The following is a 16,341-nucleotide window of genomic DNA, read 5'->3' as shown; positions in this document are numbered from 1 at the left end:
CCGTCGTGCCTGTTTCTGTGGTCTTTAGATGCTCTGGGTCTCTCCTACTTCTCTGCCGTGGTTGACAACTTATTATACACATTTGCTTTTTAGTAGAAGAGTGTATTTTGCTGGGATTTATTTATTTATTTAGGCTTCTCTCTCCTAGGCTACTTTGACATGGTTCCCATGCTGCCATCTTTTTTTTTTTTAATTTTTTATTTATTTATTTGAGAGCAACAGACACAGAGAGAAAGAAAGATAGAGGGAGAGAGAGAGAATGGGCGCGCCAGGGCTTCCAGCCTCTGCAAACGAACTCCAGACGCATGCGCCCCCTTGTGCATCTGGCTAACGTGGGACCTGGGGAACCGAGCCTCGAACCGTGGTCCTTAGGCTTCACAGGCAAGCGCTTAACTGCTAAGCCATCTCTCCGGCCCGCCATCTTTTTTTTTGTTGTTTAACTTTTAATTATTTGAGAGAAAGAAGGAGAGAGAGACTGGACAGGTGAGGGCCTCCAGCCACTGCAAATGAACTCCAGATGCATGCACCCATTATGTATCTGGCTTACGTGGGTCTTGTGTATCTTTTACGTGGGTCCCAGAGAATAATACCAGGGTCCTTTGGCATTGCAGACAAATGCCTTAACTGCTAAGCCATCCTCCAGCCCCTATATGACCATCTTAACTGGAAGTCTCTACAAACCGGTTTAAATTATTAACAAAATCCCAGTTTGAGACATTGGAATGTTAGGTGTATCTATACCAAGTCTTTTCCTGAACACAGAGCTCATCAATTCACCTGGACAAACTGAATAGTCAAATTTGGGATTCCTTATGTCCTTCCCTTTGGTGGAGGTACACACATGACAACCACAAACAGTACTTTCAAGTATTGGGCTTACTTATTTTTTTATTTGGAGGGAGAGAGATTATGCTAGGGCCTCTACCTACTGCAAAGAAACTCTAGATGCATGTGAAACTCTGAATCTGTCTTTATGTAGATACTGAGGAATTAAACATCGATCACCAGGCATAATCAGTGCCATAATCACTGAGAAATTTTTCCAACCCCAGAAGTAGCATTTTTACATGGGTACTGGGGATCTTAATCTTGTGCACATGCTTGCATGGTATGAACTTTACCCAATTAAACATTTCCAAAGTCCTTTAAATTTTTTTAAAAAAACTTTATTTTTATTTGTTTGAGAGAGAGAAAGAGGTAGAGAAAGAGAATGGGCACAACAGGACCTCCAGATGCTGCAAACCAACTTCAGATGTAGGCACCCTTTGTGCATATGGTTTATGTGGGTCCTGGGGAATTGAAATGAGGTCCTTAGGCTTTGCAGGCAAATGCCTTAACTGCTAAGCCATCTCTCCAGCCCCCTTTAAAACATTTTTGATAATCATTTATTTTGTAATTATTTTACATTCATTAAAAATTGAATTACTAGAGCCATGCATGGTGGCACACATCTTTAATCCCAGCACTTGGGAGGCAGAGTTAGGAGGACTGCCATAAGTTCAAGGCCACCCTGAGATTACATAGTGAATTCCAGGTCAGCCTGGGCTAGTGTGAAACTCTACCTCAAAAAAAAAAAAAAAAAAAAAAAAAACTGAATTACAGCTGGTCATAGTGGCACATGCCTTTAATTATAGCACTCATGAGGCAGAGGTAGACAGATCACTGTGAGTTAGGAGCCATCCTGAGACTACATAGTGAATTCCAGGCTAGCCTGAATTGAACAAAAACATGAGGCTAGAGGAGAAACTTTATATTCAAACATCAAAATTTTACCCCTGACCCACATAAACCCATGACTACTTTATGATTACATATGTATTCAGCATGCTCTAAAAGTCTACATAGTCTTTAAAAATATAATACAACTCAAAAGGCAAAAATCCAACATCTCAACTGATGCCCGAAAGTCTATTAACTTTTGTCCTTGTTAACACAAAGTAGTTACTTATTTCCAAAATATGATGACACAGAATAAACATTCCCCTGGCAAAAAGGTGTAGCAAGGAAATAACTGAAACAAATCAGGGAAATAAGCAAGACTAATTTCAAATCCTGTAGCTTTTCCTTGGGATAAAAAAAAAAAAATCTGGTCTCCAAATTTAACCCCCACAGCCATGAATGTTAGCTTTATGGGGTAATCAAACTATGCTAGCATGAGCAACATTCCTTGGTGGCAATTCCCAAACACTGACATATTTTTCCTCATCCCAGCTCCATTTTTGACCTGATAGGGTTTCCCTTCAAGAATTTCAAAACTTCCCTTAGTTTCAAAGTGGCAATCTTAAGATTTTGTGTACATCTTGACCCCTCTTTCCTGCCTTTGTTCTAACTGCAAAAGCAATTAAGGGGATTGACCATAACAGAACAGTAACTTTTGTATTTTTATTACAGTCCTATCCTATTTTAAAACTGACCAGCATTTCTCATATACTGTTCTAATACATCTCAGGATTCCCATCTTCACAGGTAGAAATCTTTTCATGAGTTGAGTTGCAGTTGTAGCCAACAATGGTTCTATGTCTAGAAATTCAAAACTACTCAAATGTCCTCTTCCAGACAGCAAAACACGATTACTTTTACATTCACTAGTCTTCCATTTGCTAGGTAATGTTCACAACACACCAAGTGGTCAACACTCAAAATACTACTGTCAAAATTTCTTATACCACATATTTTATTCTGCTTTTAGCTTTTCAAACATCACAATTGCCATTAAGCTTTGGTTACATCCCTGCATGGGTTCTCAAGTGCAAATTCCTAAATCAATTCATATACTTTCCCAAACCAATTTAAAAAAAAAAGAAAATCTGTATGTTTTCAGAAATTCATTAAGCTATGAATAAAAGAATAAAGTTTATGGCCTTTTCAGATTCATGAATGTTATCTGCAGGATTTCAACATTCATTATATTAATATGGTTTCTAACTTATATGAATTCTCTCATATATATAGCAGGCTGTGACTGAGGATAAAAAACTGCACATTCATTACATTTATATGTTTTCTAACTTTTGTGAGTTCTCTGATGCACAGTGATCTGTGATCTATGGTTTCTCTCCCATGTTAATTTTCTAATACAGAATTTGGTTAGACTTCCACAAGAAATCTTTCTCAAATTAATTACATTAAACTCTTCACCTTTGTGAGTTCTCTTAGAATTTGTAACTTACAACTTCATAAAAAAAGCTTTTATTGCTTTTAGTACATTCACATGGCTTTCCACCTATTTAGGACTGAGTTGTGACTTCAGGCAGAAAGCTTTCTCACATTCATTACATTAATAATCACTGGGAGGTGAATATATTTCCACATTTGTTATATTCATATGGTTTCTTTCCTATGTGAATTATCCAATACATAGCGAGCTGTGACTTGAAGATGAAAGCGTTCCCACACTCAGTATATTCATATGGATTCCTACTTATGTGTTCTCTGATGTTTATTAAAATTTATTTAGCAATAGGTTTCGCACATGCATTAAATTCAAATGGCTTCACACTTGTATCAATTCTCTGATAACATTAAGATTGGACATGGCAAGACAAGCTCTCCCACATTCAGTACACTAATACGGCTTTCCACTTGTGTGAGTTGTCTTGGAGATGAAGCTTTTACCACATTTAGGACATTCATATTGCTTCTCACGATTCCTATGGTTTCTCATCTGTGTGAGTTCTCCGATGCTTAGTGAGGTTTGACTTGTACATGAAGGTTTTACCACATTCAGTACATTTATATGGTTTCTCACCTGTGTGAGTTCTCTGATGATAAGTGAGATGTGAATTGAAGATGAACCCTTTGCCACATTTAGTGCATTCATATTGCTTACTACTTGTATGAATTTTCTGATGTTTACTAAGACCTGACTTTGAAACAAATGCTTTCCCACATTTATTACATTGATATGGCTTCTCACCTGAATGAGTTCTCTGATGAATTGTGAGCTGTGATTTGGAGATGAAAGCTTTCCTGCATTCAGTACATTCATATGGTTTCTCACCTGTATGAGTTCTGTGATGTGTAGTGAGCTTTGACTTATAGATGAAGGCTTTACCACACTCAGTACATTCATATGGTTTATCACCTGTGTGAGTTCTCTGGTGATAAGTGAGATGTGACTTGAAGAAGAAGGTTTTACAACATTTAGTGCATTCATATGGCTTCTCACCTGTATGAGTTATCTGATGTTTCCTAAGATCTGACTTTGTAATGAATCTTTTTGCACATTCATTACATTGATATGGCTTCTCACCTGAATGAGTTCTTTGATGAATTATGAGATGTGATTTGAAGATGAAAGCTTTTCTACATTCAGTACATTTATATGGTTTCTCACCTTTGTGAGTTCTCTGATGCATAGTGAGCTTTGACTTATAGATGAAGGCTTTGCCACATTCAGTACATTCATATGGTCTCTCACCTGTGTGAGATCTCTGATGATAAAGGAGTTGTGACTTGAATTTGAGGACTTTTCCACATTTAGTACATTCATACAGCTTCTCACCTGTGTGAGTTCTCTGATGCATAGTGAGATATGAGTTGGACATGAAGGCTTTCCCACATTCATTACACTGATATGGCTTCTCACCTGAATGAGTTCTCTGATGGGTAGTTAGAATTGATTTGGACATGAAGGCTTTCCCACATTCTGTACATTCATATGGCTTCTCACCTGTGTGAGTTCTCTGATGGGTAGTGAGAATTGACTTGGACATGAAGGCTTTCCCACATTCAGTACATTCATATGGCTTCTCACCAGTGTGCGTTCTCTGATGGGTACTGAGCTTTGACTTGGACTTGAAGGCTTTACCACATTCAGTACATTCATATGGTTTCTCACCTGTGTGAGTTCTCTGATGATAAAGGAGTTGTGATTTGAAGGTATAAGCTTTCCCACATTCATTACATTGATATGGTTTCTCACCTGAATGAGTTCTCTGATGGGTAGTGAGAATTGACTTAGACATGAAAGTTTTCCCACATTCAGTACATTCATAGAGCTTCTCACCTGTGTGAGTTCTGTAATGCATAGTGAGATATGACTTGGACATAAAGGCTTTCCAACATTCTGTACATTCATATGGCTTATCACCTTTGTGAGATCTCTGATGCCTAGTGAGATGTGACTTGGAGATGAAGGCTTTCCCACATTCGGTGCATTCATATGGCTTCTCACCTGTGTGAATTCTCTGATGCTCAATGAGATGTGACTTGGAGATGAAGGCTTTCCCACATTCACTACATTCATATGGATTCTCACCTTTATGAATTCTCTGATGGATAGTAAGATGTGACTTGAAGAAGAAAGCTTTTCCACATTTTCTACATTCATATGGATTATCACCTGCGTGAGTATGATAATACACGGTGAGATTTGACTGAATGGTATAAGCTTTTCCACATTCACTACAGTCATAAGATTTCTGGCCTGTATGAATTCTTGGATACACAGTGAGATCTGAGTTAAAGATCAAGGTAGTGCACATTCATATAGCTTCTCACCTGTGTTTGCTCCTTGATAACAAGTGGGATATAAATTGTGGTAAACAGCATTCTGGCATTGATTAAAATCATCAGTCTTTGTCCAGGGGATTTTCTGTTGATTTTTTAATTCTGAGAAATACAAAGAAAATTGTTACATTCCAAATAGTAAACAATAATTTGACTAACAACACTTCCCTAGTATTTAATAAGGAATTATATAGCTCACAATGATTATATGAAAACCACTCTTCAATTGACTTCTTTACTATACTCTATGGTAGGTTACTTGACTTTAGGGATGTCTTACACAACAAAGTACAAAATCAAGAAATATTTTCCTATATTCATAGAATTTATTAGACAACTTTAAGTGAAACTACTTTTTGTTGTCTGGTTTTCTTGTCTCCTCAATAAGATCTTGCCTAATTTTCTGAAAACAGCAATTCTCACTTGGATTAGGCATATTCAAGAATTTACTTTTCAGTGAAATAACCTATTGGGTATGAAAAAAAGGTTTTCCTTATTTTTCCACTTCCAGGTCCCGGTCTCAGTAACACTTGTTACTACATGTTAACTGGAAACTTTGAAGTACAGATTTTTGGTTTATTAAAAAAATTAGTGCATAATTCCAGTACAGTATCACAGGACATGTTTTGTTTTTGTTTCTACTCTCTCCACCACCTTCTCCATATTCATTATAGGTGTTTTTACTTTAATTTCTTATGTATTTATACATGCATATGTGTTTATGAATTTGGTAACATGTGTTACCAAGTGCATGTTTGCTAATAATAGTTCAAATCTGGGAACCAGTCATTACCTTTAACCTAATTTGGAATTTCCTCCTGTTTTAAACAACTGTGTATGCAATGATTCTGGCCTATGATAATTGAGGGATTCTTAGTGTTATAGTTGACTTTGGGGATCTTAATTCATGATTATTGAAAAGCACATTAATCCGCTGAGTGATCTCCCCAGCCAATGTTGGGTTTTATAATAACTGTGATCATGGTGGCTTTATATTTTCCAATTGAGGATATTTAATGATAATAGTATATGTACATTGTTTTCAATCATTATTATTCTGAGTGAAGGAGAAAAAGAGAAAAAAGATGGCAAATTTTAAAAAAAGCTGCATGAGAAAGAACAAAATCAAATCATATTAGAATATGAATGGAAAATAATAGCAATTAAAATAAAGGAGATTAAACTGAATACAAAAAGCATCACAGTATAAAGTGAAAAAAAATCTATTAATACAGAAAAATAGTTGAAAAATAAAGAGAGGAGAACACCTATATTCTTTCTCCAAGTGGCTGTTGACATTAGTAATGGTGTTTCATCTGTAGGACTGATGTAGTCATTCTTTGCTCACTGTTGAAGTTGGTGGTGTATGTGCACTGATTGGTGGACCCATAAGCAAGGTCAATGTCGTCAGGTCTGCATTCAAATAAAATTGTATTTTCATGTAAAAAGTCACTAGAAACCACTGAGACTGATATAACAGGCAGAGTCCTACATTCATTGCACATTCAGGCAAAAATAGAGGGCATCTTCATTTTGTGTAATAGTCAGTGAAAAACCACAAAAGAGGATCTTAGCTCAATTCAGAGACTTAAGTACCCAAGCAAGAATCAGCTACATGTGGTAAGGTGAAAGATCCACTTAAATTATTGAACTGGGCTCATAATTACCAGATCCATGTTACATCTAAACATGTGATGCTATAATGAATGTCTAAAGTCCAAATAAAATGATCAATATAGGTTTAACATTCCGTATACTTTGAACATCAATAAATAATATGGTTGACTCTTCACCGTGAAGGACGAGACCATGAAAATTTCCCTTCTTGTGCTCCCTAATGCATACTTGATCAGCAGTTCTCCAGTTAGCCCTGTCAAATTGAGTATTTCTTACTGTTTCCATATTCCACACATAAATTTAATGTGTCAAGACTCCCTGGATTATACATGTTTTCAGGTTCCAAAAGTTTCAAATGTTTACTTCTAGCACTTCTCAAATGTGAGTCTGTTGTTACAGACTGAGTGGTAGCCATACTGATCTGAATCTCTAGAATTAACCCCTGCAAGAGACATGTTTAAAATGCCAGTACAGATACCACTCTTTTGGTACAAGAGCTTTTTGTATTGACTGCTATTATATTGTACCTGGGGCATTACATTGTATTTTCATCTACAGCACAAAAATGGACTATTTCCTACTTTTTTTGTACTACCATTCAGATTTTCTTTCCTTCAATGGCCCAAATGTTCTTTTTGAATCCCTTATACACTTCCTACAGTTTACAAATCTAATATCCTTTTGTCCCCTACATTCTTCTCATGTACATTGCACAAAGGGTTCTAACCACTTATCATGGAATCTCTGATGCTCTATTTTTTCAATTACTTCTACATTTCATAGGTGATTGTAAATACAGTTATGTTAAATAATTTCTTTGTGTAAGCACTGTAAGCACAACCACCATTATAGAATTATACACTTGAATGAATATTTTTTCTTTCATAAGGTGTTTCTTCTAAGCATTTTCTCAAAGAAGTGAAAGTGACTAAGGGCACTGTTACACTGAAACATACAGAAAGTGGTCAAGTGGGAATTCAGTACAATATCTAACACATAATATTTTCCAAGACCACCTATACAGGAGATTAAACTTTGGAACACATAAACAAACATTCTTCAATGCCAAAAACATTATAGAGCATTTTCATATCTTAACAGGTGCTGGATTCACAGTAATGCCATTTGTTTTTGACAACTGTGATGAGTTCTCACCTCACTGACCTATGTTACACAGTATGCATTTACTTGCCTGGAAGCCTCTGAATTGAGCCTTCTACTACACACCATGGTGCAAATCCATGCTCCAACTTGAAGATCAAATCTGGTTTGGTCATACAGTTCCCTGTAGTTGAAAAATAATGTACAAATTGTGTCAATATATTATGTTAGGGGGACTCCTGTGAGATAACAACTGCATTTCTACAACTAATCTCTATTATGTGAACCACAAAGTTGGCTTAGAGAACATTTATACTCCTGGTGTTCAGTAACTGGGATATTACCCTGAAGTGAAATCGAAAGTATTTCCCTCAAATGACATTGAACAGCATGATATATATAATACAATGTTTTATTTATTTATTCATTTATTTAACATTTATTGACTATTTACAAGATATGGACTCCTGCTAGCCAAGGCTGACCAGGAACAGATGCTGTAGCCGAGTCCTCCTACCTCAGCCTCACATATACTGGGACAAAAAGTTTAAAGAATGATTTTAAAAGAACAGTAAATGAATAGAACAAAACGGAAAGAGAATATAATGAAACTAAACTACAAAGACAACAACTGCTATTAGTGACAGGTCGAACAAAGAGAGAGTGGTCATAAAAAGAACAATAGAGAAAGATTGTGGGAAAAGAGTTAAACTAAAAAAAAATCAATAAAAAAGGTAAAAGGGAGGTTGGAACAACAGCCTAGTGGTTAAGGCACTTGTCTGCAAAGCCAAAAGAACTAGATTGGATTCCCCAGTACCCATGTAAGCCAGATGCCTAAGGTGGTGCATGCATCAGGAATTTGTTTGCAGTGGCTAAGGGCCTGACCACACATATTTTCTCTGTCTGCCAATTACTCTCTAAAGTAAATAAATAAAAATTTTAGAAAAGTAAAACAGAAAAGAGGACTCACAACTAAATCAATAAAGCAGATCCAAAAATTACATTACTATTTAAAAATACCTCAGGCCAATTAAAAAATTGCAAAGAATATAAGGAAATAATGGCTTCTGGATTTATAAGCATTGCCCTTGAGTAAATGTATATAATAACAAGTTCCAGAGTAAAACAAATGAAATAAAATAATGTGAAGAGAGCCACTGAGTAAGGCACATGAATGCCCTTACACACACAAAAATTAATAAATTTAAAGAAAAATGTAATTTCTCCACAAATCAACACAGGTCTACAATGTAACAAGTAATGTTATATAAAAAAGGTGGTCTCAATATTAATGACTGGGCAACAGTGAAGTTATTTTCTCTAAAAAAAAATGATGTACTTACCCATAATTCTTCTACAATACACTATTGAAGTATTAGTAATGAAAAATATATTGGTATACAGCACTTTTCTATGAGGCATGAAGTTCAATTCAAAGCATAAAGAAAAAAAGATAAATCTTAGCTTAAAACATATGATAAGGACAAAAAAGAAAGTCTATAAGTCACAAGGAAAACTAGAAAAATGTCCTTCTTTGTATGTCAAATGGCTATATTTTTATTTTTTGTTTTTTTCGAGGTAGGGTTTCACTCCTGTCCAGGCTGACCTGGAATTCACTATGGAGTCTCAGGGTGGCCTCAAACTCATGGTGATCCTCCTACCTCTGCCTCCCAAGTGCTGGGATTGAAGGCGTGCACCACCATGCCTAGCTTTCAAATGGCTATAAACAGAAAGTAAGGAGAAATGGAGCCAGGTGTGGTAGCACACTCCTTTACCAAAAACAAGTGAGTACCTGAGGTAGGAGAATCACTAAGATTTTGAGGATAGCCCTGGCTACAGAGTGCACTCCAGGATAACCTATGGTAGAGTGAGATCCAGTCTCCAAATAAAAAGAAAACTTTAAGAACAGTGAAATGAACATAATTATGGGACATTATGTGAAGTAATATAGCTATTTCCTCTGGTTTTGAAAACAACTATCATCTTAACTCAAAGCAGCTCTACTGACTTGTAAGAGACTTTCAACACAGTCATATCAATAAAATCAACAATGCTGTAATAGTTACACAGGTCATGAAAATGGAAATAGACTATTAACACTCAACAACCAGAAATGCTATATATTTCTCACTTGATATTCCACTTGGGAGTACGTAGAAGCCTCTGCTTTCTAAGTAACCCAATAAACTCATTCATCAAGGTGGAATTACGTTGGGCTATTAAATCTCTATAATTGGAGTAAACAGATGTCATTTCACTTCTCCCCAGAAAAGTGACGGGATATAAATGAATTATGACAAACACAAAAACAAAAATCCTGCATGTTCTCATTATACTTACAAGTCCAAGTTTACATAATGGAGGCAGAAAATAAAACAAGTAATTACAATATGGAAAATGAGCAGAAGAAAAGGCACAGAGTGAGCATGGTTACAATTAAACTGGGTGTATTTGGAAGAAACCACTGCTTATGTTGTATAGCACAGTATTAAGTTAGTATGCATCTGGCAACACTTATATTAGTATTTCAAAGTAGCTACAAGAATTTTAAAGTGCTTCTCATACAAGTAATGCCTGATCTGACAGACTTTTGCCATTGTATAAGTATGTACTCTAAAGCCACTCTGTTCTATATAATATGCTCCATTAAGTGTGTCAGTTTAAGAGTATAATATCAAAACAATACTAAAAATTAGTAATGATAACTATAGTTATCCACCAAAAGGAAAGTAATTGCTATTCACAGACTCAGGGAAGTTTAGCTCACCCAAGAACATGAGGCTGCTGTAGATCTCCAGCATCACATCTCTGTAGAGGTTTTGCTGAACAACATCCAGGTGCTGCCACTCTTGCCAGGTGAAGTCTACAGCAACGTCTTCAAATGACACCAACTCCTATAATGAGATATTTCTGCTCAACCCAAAACTACAAAAGAGAGACTAGCAAATTGTTCTTCTTCACTCTTCTATATATATCTTGGCAGGAACTTATTCAATAAGCACAAAGTTTTTAATGCTGTATCACGAGAGAAGACTCAAGGCAAATATAGCATCTGTATTTTGCTATAGTGGTTCAAGAAAATAAGATTCATTTTTGCTTTGTTCTTTTTATGAAAATGCAAGAGAATGAAAAGGCATGTTAGGGTTTGTGGCATAACATTGTGGTACACTACCTGGCCAGAAGATGCAAGGCCTTGGGTTCAATTCCTAACACTAAGAGTAGAATAGAAACTCTTTAAATAAAGTTTTGGATTTTGACTCTATATGGAATCTGATCAACAATGTTGGGGTCATAAGAAATATGGCAAACCCAAGAAGATTCTGAGCAAACAATAGCCAAATAATAATTCACAATCAAACATATTATAGACAGTGAATTTGAGGTGTTTTGGCAGCAATATATCATATTGGAGCAGTCAGCTTCATTGCGGCTTATGCTGGGAACCCATACAAACCCATTGTACTGTGCATGTCACTATGCCACACAACTCCAACCCAATGAACACACACAATCTGAAACATTTTGGCTCAAATGTATGTTACAAATACCAGTGGTAATAAAGTAAGATTTTTTTTCTCTTCTTCTCTTGAACCAGAAAAATGACATTTAAAATCTATTTCTTTGCTAGCTAGTAATATGTATGTTAAAATAGAGTTTGAGCAGAAATACCTTATAAACACAGATATTATTGTACCCAGAAGCAATACACTGTTATTAGAAAAATATGCCGGGCGTGGTGGTGCATACCTTTAATCCCAGCACTTGGGAGGCAGAGGTAGGAGGATCGCCGGGAGTTCGAGGCCACCCTGAGAATACAGAGTGAATTCCAGGTCAGCCTGGGCTAGAGTGAGACCCTACCTTGAAAAAACAAACAAACAAACAAAAAAAGTCAGTGCTAGGGTGGGTTTCTTCCACTGAGTGTTAGCCATAAAGTCCACTGATGGCAGGCATTGCTAATACCCTTGGTTATTCTTCAAGAACCAGATAATAAGGCCCTATTGCTAAAGAATCCACATGCATGAGATGAAGGACATGGGGAAACCAAGCTGCAGCAAAGCTGAAAGTCTCCTCACAGCTAGCTGGCCATCAATAGGCTGAAAAGAGCTATTCAACCTGTTGGGAGAGAAAAATAATCTATGGTGTTAACCTGCAGTGAACCATGCAAGTTTTACCAGTGGTCATCCAGGTCAGATGTGTTAACTGGTACAATAGTGCAACATCTATTATGGGGGAAACCAACTGCTCTCTGATTAGACTTGAGGCCTGCTCCATAAGAGAGAACTTCTGCCTGGTATTGAATACTTAATCAAAAGTCTAGGTGGGAAGGTGTTGCTGTTGTGTTTTGCAATCCTGGCAGAAAACAACTGATGGAGAGCAGTTTGTGGGGGGGGGGGGGGAATGTGTTTATTTTGGCTTACAGACTTGAGAGGAAGCTCCAAGAAGGCAGGGGGAAATGATGCCTTAAAATCACTGTGTACACATGGCTAGTCTGGAAATTGTGGTCCTCCCTCCTGTCTTAGATCCTGAGTGGCGAAATCAGAGCTGCATATCCAACTCTGGCTTGGAAGTGCAGCTGACCTTAGGTTTTGGCCCCTTAATGCAATTTTAACTTTAGAAAGCACTGAGGGTGGACATACAGAGAAGGAAGGAGAAGGGGGTGGGAGATGGCTCTGAGCCCATCTGTATCCAGTATCTTGCACCTACTGTTAACCAGGTAATGTCTCAAGGAGCAAAAGCTCCAAACAAGGGCTCCACATTGAATTTCATTATCTTGCAGATAGGCCACAGCAATACTACACAATGAATTTCAGGTCAGCCTGGACTCAACTAAGACCCTACCTCAATTAAATTAAAAAAAAAAAAAAGCAGCATCCACCTTAAACTGGTAGGTTTCATCCCAGGGTTGCAAGAATGATTCAAAATACAGAAATGATAAAGATAACTCGCCACATGAATGGAAAATTGTATGAGTATTCCAATAAATGCAATAAATGTAGAAAATGCATTTGACAAAATACAACATCTTTTTATTGTTAAAACACTGGAGGAACTAGGGGTGGAGGAAACATATCTCAATATGATAAAGGTTATTTTTTAAATTTTTTTGTTGTTTATTTAGTTGAGAGCAACAGAGAGAGAGAGAGAGAGAGAGAAAGAGAGAGAACAGGCGTGCCAGGGTCTCCAGCCACTGCAAACAAACTCCAGACGCCTGCGCCCCCTTGTGCATCTGGCTAAAGTGGGTCCTGGGGAATTGAGCCTCGAACCGGGGTCCTTAGGCTTCCCAGGCAAGCGCTTAACTGCTAAGCCATCTCTCCAGCCCAGATAACAGTTATTTATAATACACCCAAGATGCAGATCACACTAAATTTGGAAAAACTGAAAGTGTTCCCATTAATGTCTAGAATAAGACAGGGGTGCCCACATTCACTGTTGGTTTTCAACACAATACTTGAAGTCTTAGCTCAACCAATGAGACAAGAGAAAGAAACAAAAGGGACATAAAATGGTAAGGAAGAACTCAAACTACCCCTATTTTCAGATTAAATGATTTTGTATACAAGTTATCCAGAAACTCCACCAAAAACAAACAAACAAACAAAAAACAAAAAACAAAAAAAAAAAAAAACCTTTCTAGAGGCTATAAATCCTTTAAGGAAAAATGACAGAACACAGACTCTATACACAAAAATCAGTAGCCTTCCTATATGCCAAAGATGAACATATAGAGAGATGAGCAATATTACCAAATTTTCAATACCCACAAAAATTAAGTACCTTGTAATATTACTAACCAAGAATGCGAACACCTATACAAAAAACTATGAGAACTCTGAGACAGAAGTTGAAAAGGACATGAGAAGATACAAAACCCTCCCATACTCATGGATGGGAAAAGTTAGTATGGTAAAAATGGCTATCCTATCAAAAGTATTTTACAGATTCAATGCAATTTCAACAAAAATTTCAGGATTATTCTTCACAGAGATAGAAAAAAATAGTTACCAAAATTCATATGGAAGAACAGAAGGCCTTGGATATGCAAAAATATCAACAAAAGATGTACAAAGCCATAGTAACTAAAAGAGCATGGCACTAGCAAAATAACAGACACACAGATCAATAGAATAGAAGACCCATCTCTAAATTCTACATATCTGACATATATCTAATATCTAGTATATAGAAAGAGCACAAGAAAAACTATATAATAAAAAAAATCAAACAACACAATCAAAAATGGGGTAGAGAACTAAACAGAATTCTAAAAGAAAGAAATACAAATGGTCATTACCACTTAACGAGATGTTCAACATCATTAGTCAGCAAAGAAAAGAAAATCAAAACAACTCTTAAGCTTAATTGCACTACAGTTAGGAAGGCATTCATCAAAAACATCAAATGACAACAAATGCTAGTGAGGCTGCAACCTTACCCACTACTGGTAAGTTTGCAAACTTATAAAAACCACTATGAAAACAGTATGGAAACTCCTAAAAAAAAATTAGGTCTATCATATGATTGCACTATACGATTACTGTGCATATACCCTATACACACCACTCAACTGTAGAAATACATGTTGATCCATATTTGTTTCTGCTCCTGGGCAATGGAATCAGGCCAGATTCCCATGAACACATGAATGTATAATGAAAATGTGGTACATATACACAATGGGATTATACTCAACAGTAATGAAAAATGAAATGATGAATCTGTAGAAAAATGGATGAGGATACTCAACAGTAATGAAAAGTGAAATGATAAATATGTAGAAAAATGGATGAGGAAGGAAAAATTTGTCTAAGTGAGGTCTTTCATGACAGAAAGAAAAACACCACATGTACTTTCTAATCTGAAATTCATAATTGTAATCTTTTGGAGATGAGTGAAAACAGAAGCTCCAGGAAGATGGACATGAAACTAGAATGTGGGCTGGAAAGACAGCTCAGCATTTGAGGCACTTGCCTGAGAAACTGAAAGAATGGAGTTCAATTCCCCAGTACCCATGTAAAGTCACAAACACAAGGTGCAGCATGCTTCTGGAGTTCATTTGCAGTGACTAGAGGCCCTGGCATGCCCATTCTTTCTCTCTGTGTATCTGACTCTCTTGTAAATAAGTACACAAACAACTGGAATGAGACCAGGAGAATCAGAGAGAAAAGGAGTTATTTTAGAGGTTAGGGGAGGGAAAGATTATTGGGGGTGGGAAAGGCTTGTAGGGGGGTAAGGTATAGAGGGTTGAGAACATCTAATTTAAACCACCACATTTCTTTCCTGGCTCCCATAAACTAATGCACGTACATGATGTAAAATACAATACATTCAGTCCAACCTTAAAAGTCCCTATAGTTTTTAATCAATCACAACACTGTTTCTACATTCCCATAACCCAGTATCTCTTAACTGTGAGATGCAAAGTCAAAATTCATAATGGCAGAGAATAAATATTTTCCCTGTAAAAGATGGAATCACAAGAGCTTAAAACAATGCAAAATCAAAAATATATAGTATAATCTTCAAATTCTGTAACTCCAAGTCAGACATATATAAGTAATGATAAATGTTCACGGCATTCTAGTTCTGCCTATAGCTGTACTGCTCGCAATCTGGGGAATAATCTATCTCAAGCCATCAGTTTGCCTTGAAAATATTCTCACAATCCTGGGATCTCAATGAAATCCTGGGATTTCGAATGCAATCAATTGTTTATGCCATGGACTCAATGGCCTACATTTAGGACTGTATCTCTGTTCCACATTCCTTAGGGGCCATGTCAAAATAATGTTGCAAATCCAATGAAGATTTCATTCCTACAGTTGTTATGCTTCATATTACTGGATGGGCTATCAAATTTGTAAATTTGTGGGGAATAAAGATGAATTTGAAGAGCAGGACACTACTTAAGTATTCAGGTACCCAGACTTTTAAACATCAGCATTCTTTCTGATGTCCCAATGCAGAATAGTTGGCCCATTCACAATGTTGGTAATCTCTCAAACAATTGCAGATCAATAGGCCCTCTCTCTAGCCTGAACTGCTTCTTTCTGTGCCATCTCCTGCTAACAGCTGCCTACTTCAAATAGAACTTTGCACAAGTACTTAGAACAC

General features: G+C 36.7%; 1 protein-coding gene across 1 annotated transcript in view; it reads right to left on the bottom strand.

Annotated features, from left to right (window-relative positions):
* Window positions 1-1,606: 1,606 nt before the first annotated feature.
* LOC101594800 (zinc finger protein 268-like) overlaps window positions 1,607-16,341 on the bottom strand; it is a 41,922-nt gene continuing 27,187 nt past the window's right edge. The window contains exons 2-5 of the mRNA XM_045139645.1: window positions 10,997-11,123; window positions 8,321-8,413; window positions 5,503-5,613; window positions 1,607-5,344 (exon numbers count right to left, since the gene is read on the bottom strand). Coding sequence (XP_044995580.1) covers window positions 3,651-5,344; window positions 5,503-5,613; window positions 8,321-8,413; window positions 10,997-11,030 — 1,932 coding nt within the window. The 5' untranslated portion in view covers window positions 11,031-11,123 and the 3' untranslated portion in view covers window positions 1,607-3,650. The remainder of the gene's footprint in view (window positions 5,345-5,502; window positions 5,614-8,320; window positions 8,414-10,996; window positions 11,124-16,341) is intronic.

Source organism: Jaculus jaculus, chromosome 23, assembly GCF_020740685.1.
Source record: "Jaculus jaculus isolate mJacJac1 chromosome 23, mJacJac1.mat.Y.cur, whole genome shotgun sequence".
In the NCBI taxonomy this organism is placed as follows: Eukaryota; Metazoa; Chordata; class Mammalia; order Rodentia; family Dipodidae; genus Jaculus; species Jaculus jaculus.
This window is presented reverse-complemented; position numbering and strand designations above follow the sequence as displayed.